General features: G+C 39.0%; 1 protein-coding gene across 3 annotated transcripts in view; it reads right to left on the bottom strand.

Moving 5' to 3' along the window:
• Positions 1-12,870, bottom strand: part of KITLG (KIT ligand) — an 80,580-nt gene that overhangs the window by 34,203 nt on the left and 33,507 nt on the right. For all 3 annotated transcript variants that reach the window (XM_029954520.1, XM_029954521.1, XM_029954522.1), the window contains exons 2-3: positions 11,235-11,348; positions 966-1,028 (exon numbers count right to left, since the gene is read on the bottom strand). In XM_029954520.1, coding sequence (XP_029810380.1) covers positions 966-1,028; positions 11,235-11,348 — 177 coding nt within the window. The remainder of the gene's footprint in view (positions 1-965; positions 1,029-11,234; positions 11,349-12,870) is intronic.

Genomic DNA, 12,870 nt, shown 5'->3' with positions numbered 1-12,870 from the left:
GGCCTTTCTCATTCTCTTGAAATGATAATCTTATAGTCTTTGAATGACTTTTTAAGAAGTACTTAGCAACGTGCATAACACACTTAAAATGGCAATAATTTTGATTGACTAAGCCACAAAAGGTATTCAAAGCCTAAGACAAGTTGTATAGGGTGGATTTATAATAAGTATTTCATAAGTGATGGGAAGATATTTACTCAGAGTAACCCAAATGATGTTAAATTAACTCAAGGAACATAATCCAGTAGGTAAAATGAATCAACATGGATTATTAGCACATTACATATCAAAGACATGTTACAAAATTCAAAGTGGTATATATGTAGTATAGTGCAATTAAGATAAATATGAAAATATGCAACAAATACAGTATCTTCTATATGGGTGCAGAGCTTGCTATAAATGTGAGAGAGTGGGCAGAGTTACTATGCACTGTTGCACTCAACACAATTCCTCATGTTAAGACTTGAAAACACATGGTAGAATGAAAGATTCCAGCTCAGGATATTTGTTCCTAAGAGTCAAATTGTCTGTAAGGGACAAAGTGGGGACCACGGAAGACAGGAAAGAGGCACAGCAGTATTCATGTTTCATTAAAAAATATATTTGTGGGGCACCGGGGTGACTCAGTCAGTTGAGTGTCCAACTCTTGATTTTGGCTCAGGACATGATCTCATGGTTCGTGGGTTTGAGCCCCACACTGGGCTCTTCACTGACAGTGCAGAACCTGCTTGGGAGTCTCTCTCTTTGGCCCTCCCCTGCTTGTGCTGGCTTTCTCAACAAAACAAAACAAAACAAAAAACCCCAAAACCCAAAACTATGCAAATCAAACTCCAAAAATACCTAATTCAAATACTGACATTCATTAAACTCCTAAATGGCATGTAATTTCCTGTCTCAACAGAATGATCCCATCTCTTTTGTCAGCTATGAAAAAGAAACGCAGAAATGTACAGTTTACATACCAAAACATCCATCCCGGGGACATATTTGAGGGCTATCTTATAGTCTTTTGGGAGATTTGCCACCTACAGAGACCAGAAGAAAAAAAGACAAAGAAAGAAAAATAAATCCATGAGAAAACTCATACAGATCAATTAATCATACTGTTTTTAGTGGTTTGGAGAAAACACATATACACCGTTATATTGTTGTTAAGGTACCACTGAATTTCAATATTTACATAGTGATTTTCCTTTCTTGATTTCCCTTTGTAATCACAGGCACTCTCCAAAAACAAAACAAACAAAAAAAAGGAAATGACAATTCAAGTCTTTTGGACTCCAAATTCAGTAATGAAATGCTAAGTCTAATCCAGTGAATTCTGGAAACACCTAAACTTCAATTTTTATCTCTGGTCTTGGAATTCCCTTCCAGGACTAGTTTCCTACTGTTTCACCAAAGAATCAGTAATATGATTTGTTTTGTTTGTGGTGGGTTCTTTTGTCAGTGGTTCTCAAAGTGATGTGTCAACATCACCAGGGAATCTGCTAGAAATGCAACTTCTCAGGCCCTCAGACTTGCCGTATCTTATTTAACAAATTCTTTAGATGACTTTGATGCAAGTCAAGAATTTGTTGATCCTAGAAAAAAGTTAGTGAAACTTCAACTACTCATACTACTTATGAGATCCAAGTGCCTTCTAACTTGTCAAGGTTCAGTTCTACAAGAGCGCTTAATCTGTTTCACAGGCCTTAAAAAAGTCTCCAATGTTTACTTAGCTTCTTTAAAAGCCCTTTTCAAAATATCTAACACATTTCCATCAGTCATTGTGGCATATGTTGACCAAACACCTGATCTGGAACCAAATCTAAATTCTGTCCTTTGGTTTCTTTCTCTTATCTATAAAATGGAGATAAATGTACCCATGTCAAATGGCCAATGTACAAACTAACTGAATGTGACAAACAAACCAAACAGTCAATCCAGATTCTTTCTGGAGAGAGATACTGGCAACTGACTTCCAGAGTATATATCCTGGTGTCTTACAGAGTTCTGGATTTCCTTATCTCCTTTCCTACACATAGCACTAGCGGGGTCATGCCACCGCTATTAAAAATTTTCAGCTGCATACAGCCAACAACTAACTGATTTAGACCACGGAATCTTAAGACAGCATATGGGGGTAAAAGCATGGTTTTGCACTATTCCATCCACAATAAATCCCAAAACTTTGCTGTTCCCCATATTAAGCTGGGATCTTGATCGTGTGTGCTGGACTGGGCTGCCTCTGACAAGTCTCCCATAACATAATCTGTAGGTTTCTTCTTGGCCATGCCAATAGCTTCTAGAATCTGAGAAAAATATATGGTGAGAAAAGAATCTAGATATAGGCATAAGTAGTCAGAAGGGAGCCAAAGAAGTAACTGCTCTCTTGGCACTTACCACCATTCTACCTCCAGTGGCACAGCTTCCTCATCTTAGTCTGAAGCCTGACGTTTTCTGAATATTTAGTATGGGCCAGGCAATGTGCTCATGAGGGGCTTATGTTGCATGATCACATCCAATCTGACCATCCCTGTGACATATTATCTGTATTTATAAGACGGAGAACTTGAGGCTCAAAGAGGCCACACAGCCACGTGATGAGAACGGACTAGAACCAGGACTCAGATCTTGGACAGCAGTGCCTCCCATGCCTCTTCATTCTACTACACCTTTCATCTACTCTCTGTACATTTGTTCTGGGTACTGTCTTCCTCTCAAATTTCTCCCCATGCTTCCATAATTTCTTTTGTCTTTTGGATCTTCATCCCTGTCTTTGAAAAGCAAAATGACCCAGTCATTTTATGTAAGCCCTGCTGGCAAAGAAACAGCTGACACTTCTGCGGTGTAAACCCTGGAATTAGACTGAGCAGCAACATTCTATTATGTTATGAACCAACCTTGTAAATTAAAGTCATTCCAGATGGAAACACTGGACAAGAAGTGGTAGGTGTTCTGAACACGATCTGCATGATAATCTAGCCCTTTCTTCAGGATAATTTACATTGTATCTATCCATCTATATAAAACTGACAGAATTTGTATTCAGCAAACTTAGGACCTGAGTGTGTGTGTATGTGTGTGTGACATACACATACACACATACACCTAATGAGAAGAAATATAAGGGATATGGCTAATTCATTTTATTATTCATCTATACATAAAAATTGGTTCAAAGAAGTAAAAAAAAAAAAACACCTTTTAAAAGTTCTCTGACCAACATACTGAAATCTCCACACCTTACTACTTGGGAGGGGGTTATATAATAATTTCTGCATTAAACTGATTTACTGATATTTAATTTCTGATAGGATGATAAGTAATAGTATTTTTGAAAACTGCTTTATAGTTCGTAACAAATTTTCACATGCAGTCTGCCACAACCTCCTGAGACACAGATTATTAAGTTTATTTTATAGATGAAGATATGGAGGCTCAGAGGGGTTAATGGTATCTCAAGGTAGCAGACATCAAGAGTTCCAGATGCAGGAAGGACACGAACCTGGCCCGGCACACCGGGCTCAGCTAGTCATCTACAGCTTACATTGGCTCCTTTCCAGTTACATTTGAAAGAGAATTTAGGGAGTCAAGTTGTAGATTCTTACGGCTGCTTCATGAATTACTGTATTACTTTCTAAGCACACTTAGATAGCACAGATACCCTTGTGATAAATTCTGCTTGATATACATGGATCAATATAGAAAGACTGACGGTATAGAGGGAGACATGGGCCTGGAATTTAGATGTTCCTCTGAGTTAGTTTGAAGAAGATCTGACATTGTTCGGGTTGGATCCAGGCCCTCAGCATGGTAACTCTGGGGCAAGTTCCTTACTCTACTTTAGCCTCAACTTTTTTCTACATAGAGGAGGGATCGTATGCAAAGAAGAAATGGGAAAGCACAAGGCGTGTTTGGAAAACTGTGGACAGATAAACCAAGCTCCAGAAGCTAAGAGGTAGGAAATATGCCAGGAAAGCCACATAAGAAAAAGGCTTTAGGGTTGGGCAAAGGAGGCCCAATGGGAGACAGTGAAGTTCGGTAGGATATGTTTTACCACCAGACTCTACAGCAAGTCCCTTCTTCCTTAGACACATCGTTTCTTCTCTATAGCACTTGTACTATTTGTCTGTAAAATAAAGGGAGCAAACTAGATAACTACTAAAAATGAGTCTGACTTAACTTTCTCACAGAAGAAGTTGTGCCTACACTAAATGTCTAAGCAGGGAGGGGTCAGTAAATTCAGGAAGATTGTTCTGGAAGGATGGATTGGAGCAAGGACAGAAGAGAGACCAGGAACAGTTCAGAAGATTACTAGAAAAGTGCCCAACATGTATCAAATATTTCTATAGAGATTGGAAGCTGGGAAAACAACAACAACAACAACAACAACAAATCCAGGAACAAGGTTTAGAATCCAGGGAAGTAGCCTGTTGGTAGAGTTTAAATGGGTAAGTTATCAAAAGGATAGAATTTGAAAACAAATCTATTCTAGTTTTTTTTTTAAATAAGTTCAGGACAAAATACAAAATAATGAAATGGAACTTAACGGATGGAAAATTTTACTGAATGCCAAATTATCCCAAGGAGCTTTGTGGTTTGGAGTATGGGGATGTCAACACTGTGCCACACTTTAGAATGCATAAAAAAGCAAGACACTTTATGATGGATGACGATCTTTTGACTATCCTTTGACTATCTTTTTTGGATGTCTTGAAGACTGACCATACTCAGCAACACTGGGAAAAACAAACAAAATGCATAAGGGATAGCATGCTCTAATGCTGAAAAGTCAGCCAAGAAAAAGTATTTTTATGCCAAATTGGCACTGGTTGCATGGCAGGCCCTAAAGGTATTTGGACTCAGGAGAAAAAGAACTCAAGGTCAGAACATTTAATGCCCTCTCTAGATCTTTGGAACTCATAGTTCAAATGTCACTGAGGTCTCTAAATCCTGTGAAATAGTGGCTTCTTGAACGTCTTTGCTGAGACACATACTTGTCTCAGTTGTTTTTCCCAAGTTCAAGGTAACAATCAAAATACAGGAGTGGTAACTCATGATTCCCTCAACACTGTACATAAAATGTTGCACATAAGTGAATGTCTCTGGGAAAAGAATCCACAGTTTCCAGAGTTTCAGACCCAGAGAAGTTTAAGAGTCACTGCTGGAGAGGGGGAAAAAATCTATGCTTACATTTAAATATCACAACCTACTCATGTACAGCTTAGTGTAATGCTGGTTTTCAGAAATAACACAGGAGACAGCTTTTTGCTTTTTAAATTTTTCCTTATAAGCCCTCTCCTGTTAATATAACTCACCAGGACAACTGTCTTTGGTTTTCAAAGGTATTTGTTTTTTTGATAGTAACTCCATTAGCAACTAAAACAATTAAGATGACAATTGCACAAGACTTTTGTGAGTCTTTTCTCAGTGAAGAGTACCTGAAAGAGGACTTGTCTCCCTCCAAAAACAAAAACAGAGAAAGAGACACAGAGAGTAAAAGAACAGCTACATTATAATCAGTTCCCTTATCATAAAGTGATTACTACTTAGGAAGTAAAATTCATGAGGTTATAATGATAGTTCTTTAAAAAAAATTTTTTTTTAAATGCTTGTTTATTTTTTGAAAGAGAGAGCATGAATGGGGGAGAGGCAGAGAGAGAAGGAGACAGAATCTGAAGCAGGCTCCAGGCGGGGAGCTGTCAGCACAGAGCCTGACCCCAGGCTGAAACCCTCAAACCGTGAGATCATGACCTGAGAGGAAGTCGGACGCTTAACCGACTGAGCCACCCAGGCGCCCCTGCAACATAGTTCTTAAAACTGCAGTTGATATTCACATCTTAAATTAAGACATCACACATTATGAACTAGGTTCTTGGGTTTCAGAAACAGATAATTACAGGTTCAAACTCCTCCACTCAGCTTCCTATTTCCAGATAAGGATGATCAGGTCACTTATCACTAGGTCTCAGCTTCCTAAACAATAAACGGGGTAAAAATAATTACTTCCTAGGGTTGTAATGACCTAAGGGGAGAAAGTGCTTTGCATGGGGCCTAGATACCCAGGCATTAACCACTGCTTGAAAAAGTTAAGGAGTAGGAGACACAGTACCTACGTGGGTCATCCTATAAAGGAAAAATTATTTTTTTCTTCATGGTAAGTTGGACATCAGGCCATATACGTGTTTTATAAATATTTCTAATATACTTCTGTCCTTTCTTTGAATACTGAAAGTCCAAAATTGAGTTCTAAATAGATAAAAATTACAACCATTAAAAGCTGCAGCTTAATTATCACATGGATACCCATTTTAAAATTTTGATTCATCTTCTTCCCAGATACTTGACCCTTTTGTTAGGTAGGTCTCCAGTTGCCACTTAAAACAAGCCGTGCAACATTTGTTAGAAACAAAGAAAATGTTCTGTAAATAGATGAACTATTATGCTGAGCAAACATGCCAGAGGGATTTCAAATGAAAACCATGGGGACTGTTGGGGCAGCACAAAAGAGAAGAAATTAAAAAAACAAAAAATGACAGTAAGGTCGTGAATCATGCGCTTCTGTGACATGAGAATCACCCCAAGCAAACAGACTTCAGGCAACAGTGCAAGTTGCCACCTAGTGCCGAGGCAAAATTGGTAGAGACTGTGAAGAAATGAGTTCAGTCAAAGAAGTTACTGTGAGCAAAGGTAAAATGGTACTGTCAACCTACTTTATTTCTCTCAAATAGAATATGCCAAGGTTATGCCCGCAAAGCAAATACCTCTTGTTCTATGTAACCTCCTGAGGTTACTCTAAAAGGTGCAATCTCACAAAACATTGTTATGTAATGAAAGAATTTCAGAGCTGAAAAAGGTTTCCAAGAAGATTTTAGTAATGCCTCCCTTTGGGGACAGGGGTATCACAGGCTTCCCTGGGAAATAAAAACTATACACCCTCTTTCCAGGATTGTGCATAAAGGGTACACAGGCTCAATCTGGAGCTGCACTTACACGGGTTCAAGGTTTATAAACCCTAGATTCAGAACTATTGGCCATGTCCTTGTTCCTCATTTTAAAATCCAGACACTGAATCTTGGATTTATTTGTCCAAGGTCACACAGCAAAGTAACAGCAGAGGTGATGCTCAAACAAGCCAGTATGCCTAACTTCAAGATCCTCTATCCCACTGTACTTTGGAGAGAGGCTGTGACTATCTGTATCCATACAACTCTGAAGTTACTCATGCTGCTGTCTGTATTAGTGAAATTAATGCGTTTTAGGCTAAGGATGATAACCTAACTTTTCCCCCCAGAGATGAAGGAACTCCAACCTTAGGAACTTTATGGCCTCAGCAGTTCTTGCACTTCTGTGCAAGTCCCTGTCACCTAGGATGCTACTTGGAAACCTTACAGTTCCAACACCCTGTCTCCACACACTGAAACTCTGTATTTCTGCCGCGGAGCCCTGATAGTTGTACTTTCAACAAGTACCCTAAAAGAGCATGACTGAATGATTCTCAGATGATATCCTACAATTGCTGGCTTATAGCAATGACTTTCCAAGATTTTTTTCAGAAGCCCGGTTCTTTTTTTCAAATCAAGTCTTACTTGGAAATCCAGATACACAAAGGTAGAGGGGCTATGTGGGCTCTAGGAGTCAGCTTGAAAACTAATATAGAAGGCACATCACTGGTAAATGGGGCCCGGAGCTGGGCTTCCCCGCTCCTGGATCTCAGTTTCCTTATTTATAAAACAGTTTATCTAGACGACCTCTCAAGTTCTCTTTCAGTATCCCATGATCCCACAACACTACTACCACCACTAACAGCTAATAGTTAGCAGGTACTTGATGTGTTCCTAACACTGTTCTTACAACTGATTCAATCCTTAAAATCATTCGATCAAGTACTATTAACCTTAATACTGATGAGGAAACTGAGGCCCAAAGAAGTTATGAGACAATAACCATATTTAAAAATCTGTACATATATTCTCTCTTATTTAATCTATAAGACAAAATTGGGGAGTAGAAACTGAGATTTAGAAAGCTAGTTACTTAGCTAAGGTCAAAAAGCTGGGGTTTAAATTCAGGTCTGCCAGGGCATCTGGGTAGCTCAGTTTGTTAAGGGGCTGACTCTTGATTTCGGCTCAGGTCACGGTATCAGGATTCCCGAGATGGAGCCCTGCATTGGCTGATAGCATGCAGTCTGCTAGGGATGCTCTCTCTGCCCCTCCCCTGCTTGCTCTCACATACATACATACACACACTCTCTCTCTCTCTTTCTCCTCCCTCACCCAGCTCTCTCTCTCTCTAACAAACGAAACAAACTTACTTAAAAAATTCAGGTCTACTACAAATTCCAAACTCCACTCCTTAACCAATATATCAGCACAGGGTGGTCCTATGTTACATCACAAAATAAATTATATCTATTCAGGTTTAATCTCTATACTCAACATGGGGCTTGAACTCACATCCCCGAGATCAAGAGTCTCACACTCTACTGAGTTAGCCAGGAGCTCCTACCACAGAACTTTTTAAATGGCATCCTTGTTATTTTGGTATTAATGATATATATTCATATTTTTTATGGGAACTATTTATCTCCCAAACTAGATGATGAACATTTTGAGGTCAGGGATTATTTTTCTACTTCCTGCACTATGAAATATGGGCTGTGAATTATGTCAATCTTTATTTACTTAGAAGTAATCGGAGTCCAACTTTTTATTAACTTGATTTTCCCCCCAATAACCCAAAGTAAACACACTAATTTCACTAAGTCAACTCCTGAAATGAAAAAATTTCCCACGTTAGTTGCTGGAAGTCAGGGAAAAAAACAACAACAACAAAAACACCTTTCTTCAGTCATAGGATTTCACATTTGCCCTTGGGGTGAGGAACTATATTTTCGTGTCCATATTAACAAGTTATTCTTTTTCCAGGTCCTACTGCCTCAGTAATGCTTCTTGCCATTTTTCACTGTATCTCCTGACAGGTAACAGACTGCGAATAAGCAGATGTTTAAAGACAAAGATGGAAAATCTTGGAAGGTGCTTGTAACACCTGCTTATGTCACTTCAAAATACTAGTTGGACATTTCATAGGATGTAATGCTTATTAAGTAGTATTCCTTAAATGCTTAGCAAGTAATAACGCTAAGTCATTTTTCTTAAATTCCATGTTAGTCTTGGACATGCTTGGCCTATGGTCAAATATACAACCATCTTCCAACCATGATTCACTGCCAATGTACTTGACATTCGCCCCTTAAGACTACTGCAGGTCTCCACTGCTCCTCCTCAGCTCCACGGTCATACCAGCAACCCCAGGAGACCTGTAATTTCCCAGCCATGTGCTACTTTAAGCATACTTCTGAGACTCATGTTAATCTGACATCCATATAAGTTCAGGTAACACGGCTAAAGCTAGGCATAATAAGAACTGGGATGTATTAGGATCAAGACACTTTGTTTCTCCAAATGCTGACTAAATAGATCATCTAGAGCAGGAGTTCTTAAATATTTCAGAAATTTCTTTAAAATGTAGATGCCTGGAGCCCAACCTCAGACTGATCATTGTATCGGATTTCTGGAGTGCTGCCCGGACACCTGTCATTTTAAGAAGCACCACAGGTGATCACGATGCTTATCACAGCAAAACACATGATGAGTGCCTTCTATTGATAAAATTTTGAATATATGCATATGTTTTCTTTTTAGTATAGTTTCTTGGATCACAAATTAATAGTTACTTGAGGAAGAAGCCCATGCTCTATGTTCTTTAAAAAACAAAATCAGTTTTCCTCACCAAATCCCTATACCCAATACCTACCAGGGCATATATAGCAGGCAAATGGTGCATTGCTTTGCTCACCAGCCTCTTGAATAAAGTGTGTTGATACATCATCAGGTATTGCATCAGAGAACACTTTTTATTTTTATTTTTTATTTTTTAATGTTTTTTAATTTATTTTTGAGAGACAGAGAGACAGCATGAGCAGGGGAGGGGCAGAGAGAGAGCAAACACAGAACCGGAAGCAGGCTCCAGGCTCTGAGCTAGCTGTCAGCACAGAGCCTGACACAGGGCCTGAACCCACGAGCCGTGAGATCATGACCTGAGCCGAAGCCGGATGCTTAACCGAATGAGCCACCCACGCACCCCCAGAGAATACTTTTTAACCCTGGACCCCCTGGGCATCCTTCTGAGGAATCTGCACAAATTGTGTGTGTGTGTGTGTGTGTGTGTGTGTGTGTGTGTGTGTGTTACTAATTCTGCATTGAGCCTAAGCCAGAGAGACTCTGACCCTGGTATTAAACTTTTGTTTTGAAGTATGGCTATGAACCCCAAATAATACATACATCAGAAAATGTAAATCAAGAGTAGGGGAGTATCTCAACAAATATAATTTTCTTTTTTTTTCTCATATCACAACTTTGATTTCTTCCCTATTCTCGTATCATCTCTGTTCTCTAAGACAGTTTTCAAATAACAAAATGCCCCTTAGCTCTTTTGCACCAGGAACTTACAAAAACACTTCTCAAAGTCTGTTCATCCTGAAATCACACACTGCTGCTCAAGTGGGCACATAAAATCTCCCCTATATCAGGAGAGTTGGGAAGAGTACATTTCAGATGCTGTAACATCCCCCTCTCTGTGGTATGCATTTTAAGAGAATCTTGGCATGAAGCTGGCAGTGGCCAAGGGGCACCGGTGTAAAATGGCTTTTGCTGAGGGAAGAGTTCCAATGCGACCAATGTGGGAGAGAAGTTGTTCAACCTTTGGGTAACAAATCACTCCTCCAGCTACGTTCTCAGAAGGGGCACACACCCACCACATGTGACAGGGTCTTCATGTTGTTGGAAAGGAGAGAATGGCCATTTCAGATCTTTTTTGTTAGGCTTGCTAAAGAGTAGGAAGGCATGTGGAAGGGAAACAGAGGAACCCACAAGAGAGATAATGTGGAATAAGCTAGTGCTGCCACATCAGCACGCAGAGAACTCTTCAGTGTCCTTCACGGTCTGCGATGGAGACGGAAAAAATGGGCAAAGAAACAAAGTCACTGCAGTGATGTACCAGTTTTACCCTCAGATTCTCCATGACCTTAAATATCTCCCTACCTGCTCTCTATAAACCATTCAGAGTAACTCCACAATTTCTCTCCTTGTTTTAGAAAAATACTAGCTTGGGACAAGAAAAAAAAAAATGAAGTCTTTTTCAAAAACCACAAGAAACAATCACAGCTATCAAAAGCATTTCTTACTTACCAATTTTGTAACGTCTTTCACATCATCAGTCACACGGTTCCTGCAGAGCCCTTTAGTTTTGACCAGAGGATTAAATAGGAGCAGCTGAAGATAAATGCAAGTGACAATCCAAGTCTAGATGAAAACAGAAAAATTGCTGGTAACGGTAATCACGCAAACGACTGCATCTTATACTTTAAGGTAGGAAAGACAATCAATATTTAAAAAAAGAAAAGAAGCTACTGGCTTAAATATAATTGTGCTGAGTATTCAAAATATGCTGATCAAATTAAAAAGAAAATTGTCTGTTAAAATGTATTTTGTATTTTACATTTCAGTGACATTATTAACTTTTGTCAAAAGCTTTCTGAGGCCAATTTCCTAATGGCAATTAGGAATGAACATGTAGCAACTTATAAAAGATCTACCACTAAAGGTGTTTTTTTTTTAAACCAGGAATGTATGAAATTCATACCTTAAGGCACCAAAAGAGGCTTTCTACACTTTAAGTGTAGACTGGCAAGTAGCAACAAACCCCGAACAGTGCTTTAAATCCGATAGTGAAGGAGAGTGCCCCAAAGTGAGGGGGAGAGATGTATTTTTAGATCTGGGACAGAATTTAACCTCATTTAGGAGACAGCAAAAGAATCGTTTTTAGTCACAGCTTTTTAACCACTTAATAAGGGAAAACATTTCATTTGTGAAGAAGACATTCTTGACCCTAGCATGAATTAGTCTCTCTCACTCACTCACACACATACCATATGTGAGCTCACACAAACCTCTACTTGAAAATCCCACCATGTTTTGTAGTTGACTTGATTTTTCTTACTACACTAGATTCTAGGTTTTTAAGAAACTGGGCACCTGATTCTCCTTTTTTTAAATTATAACACAGAAAACAGCACCTTGCATATTAAGAACCTTTTATGTAAATATTGGCAGAATGAATCAGTGACCAAAGTAAAAACTAATGCTTCAAAATCAAATCCAATTTATTGAGCACATATTATGAGAGAGTGACTGTGCCAGCCACTAGAGAAACAAAGGTGATGAAGGTGCCCTTGAAACTCAGAGGCAGGGGCATAAATAACACACACACACTGTGATAAATGCTTTGGGAAAACAAAGAAGGAAGCAATTCATCAATCAACTTTAAGGAGGAGAACCCCTTGGCAGGAAGACCATGCCAAGAAAACCCAGAAAAAAAATGGGACTTTGGCTTCTGCAGGGCAAGGAGGAGTTTGCAAGAGTGGACAAGGAAGGGATAAGCATTCGAGGAAAAATAAGCAGCATGAGCAAAGCCATGGAGATGTGAAGATATTTTAAAATACAAGAGTTCTTTCATGAGTTAACATTTGTCTAAGGCATCTTGAAATTACACAAAGTCCATGTGCATACGGCTAGAAACCTTTCCTTATTCACGTAACTAGCCAGGTACTTTTTAAAAACACTGGATTATCTTCAACTGACATCTGCACGTTAACTAGGTGTTACACTGGACCAAGTGATGATTATCATTTATGGAAATTTCTGAGTACAATTCTACCTACATAGATAAAAGTGGCTCATAAACAAAATTTAACCCTTCTTATTGTTTTACCATCATGACCTATTTTAGCAGTGATCCTGTTTAAGTTTGGTTAAGGCTACTTTG

This window comes from Suricata suricatta, chromosome 10 (assembly GCF_006229205.1).
Source record: "Suricata suricatta isolate VVHF042 chromosome 10, meerkat_22Aug2017_6uvM2_HiC, whole genome shotgun sequence".
Lineage (NCBI taxonomy): Eukaryota > Metazoa > Chordata > Mammalia > Carnivora > Herpestidae > Suricata > Suricata suricatta.
This window is presented reverse-complemented; position numbering and strand designations above follow the sequence as displayed.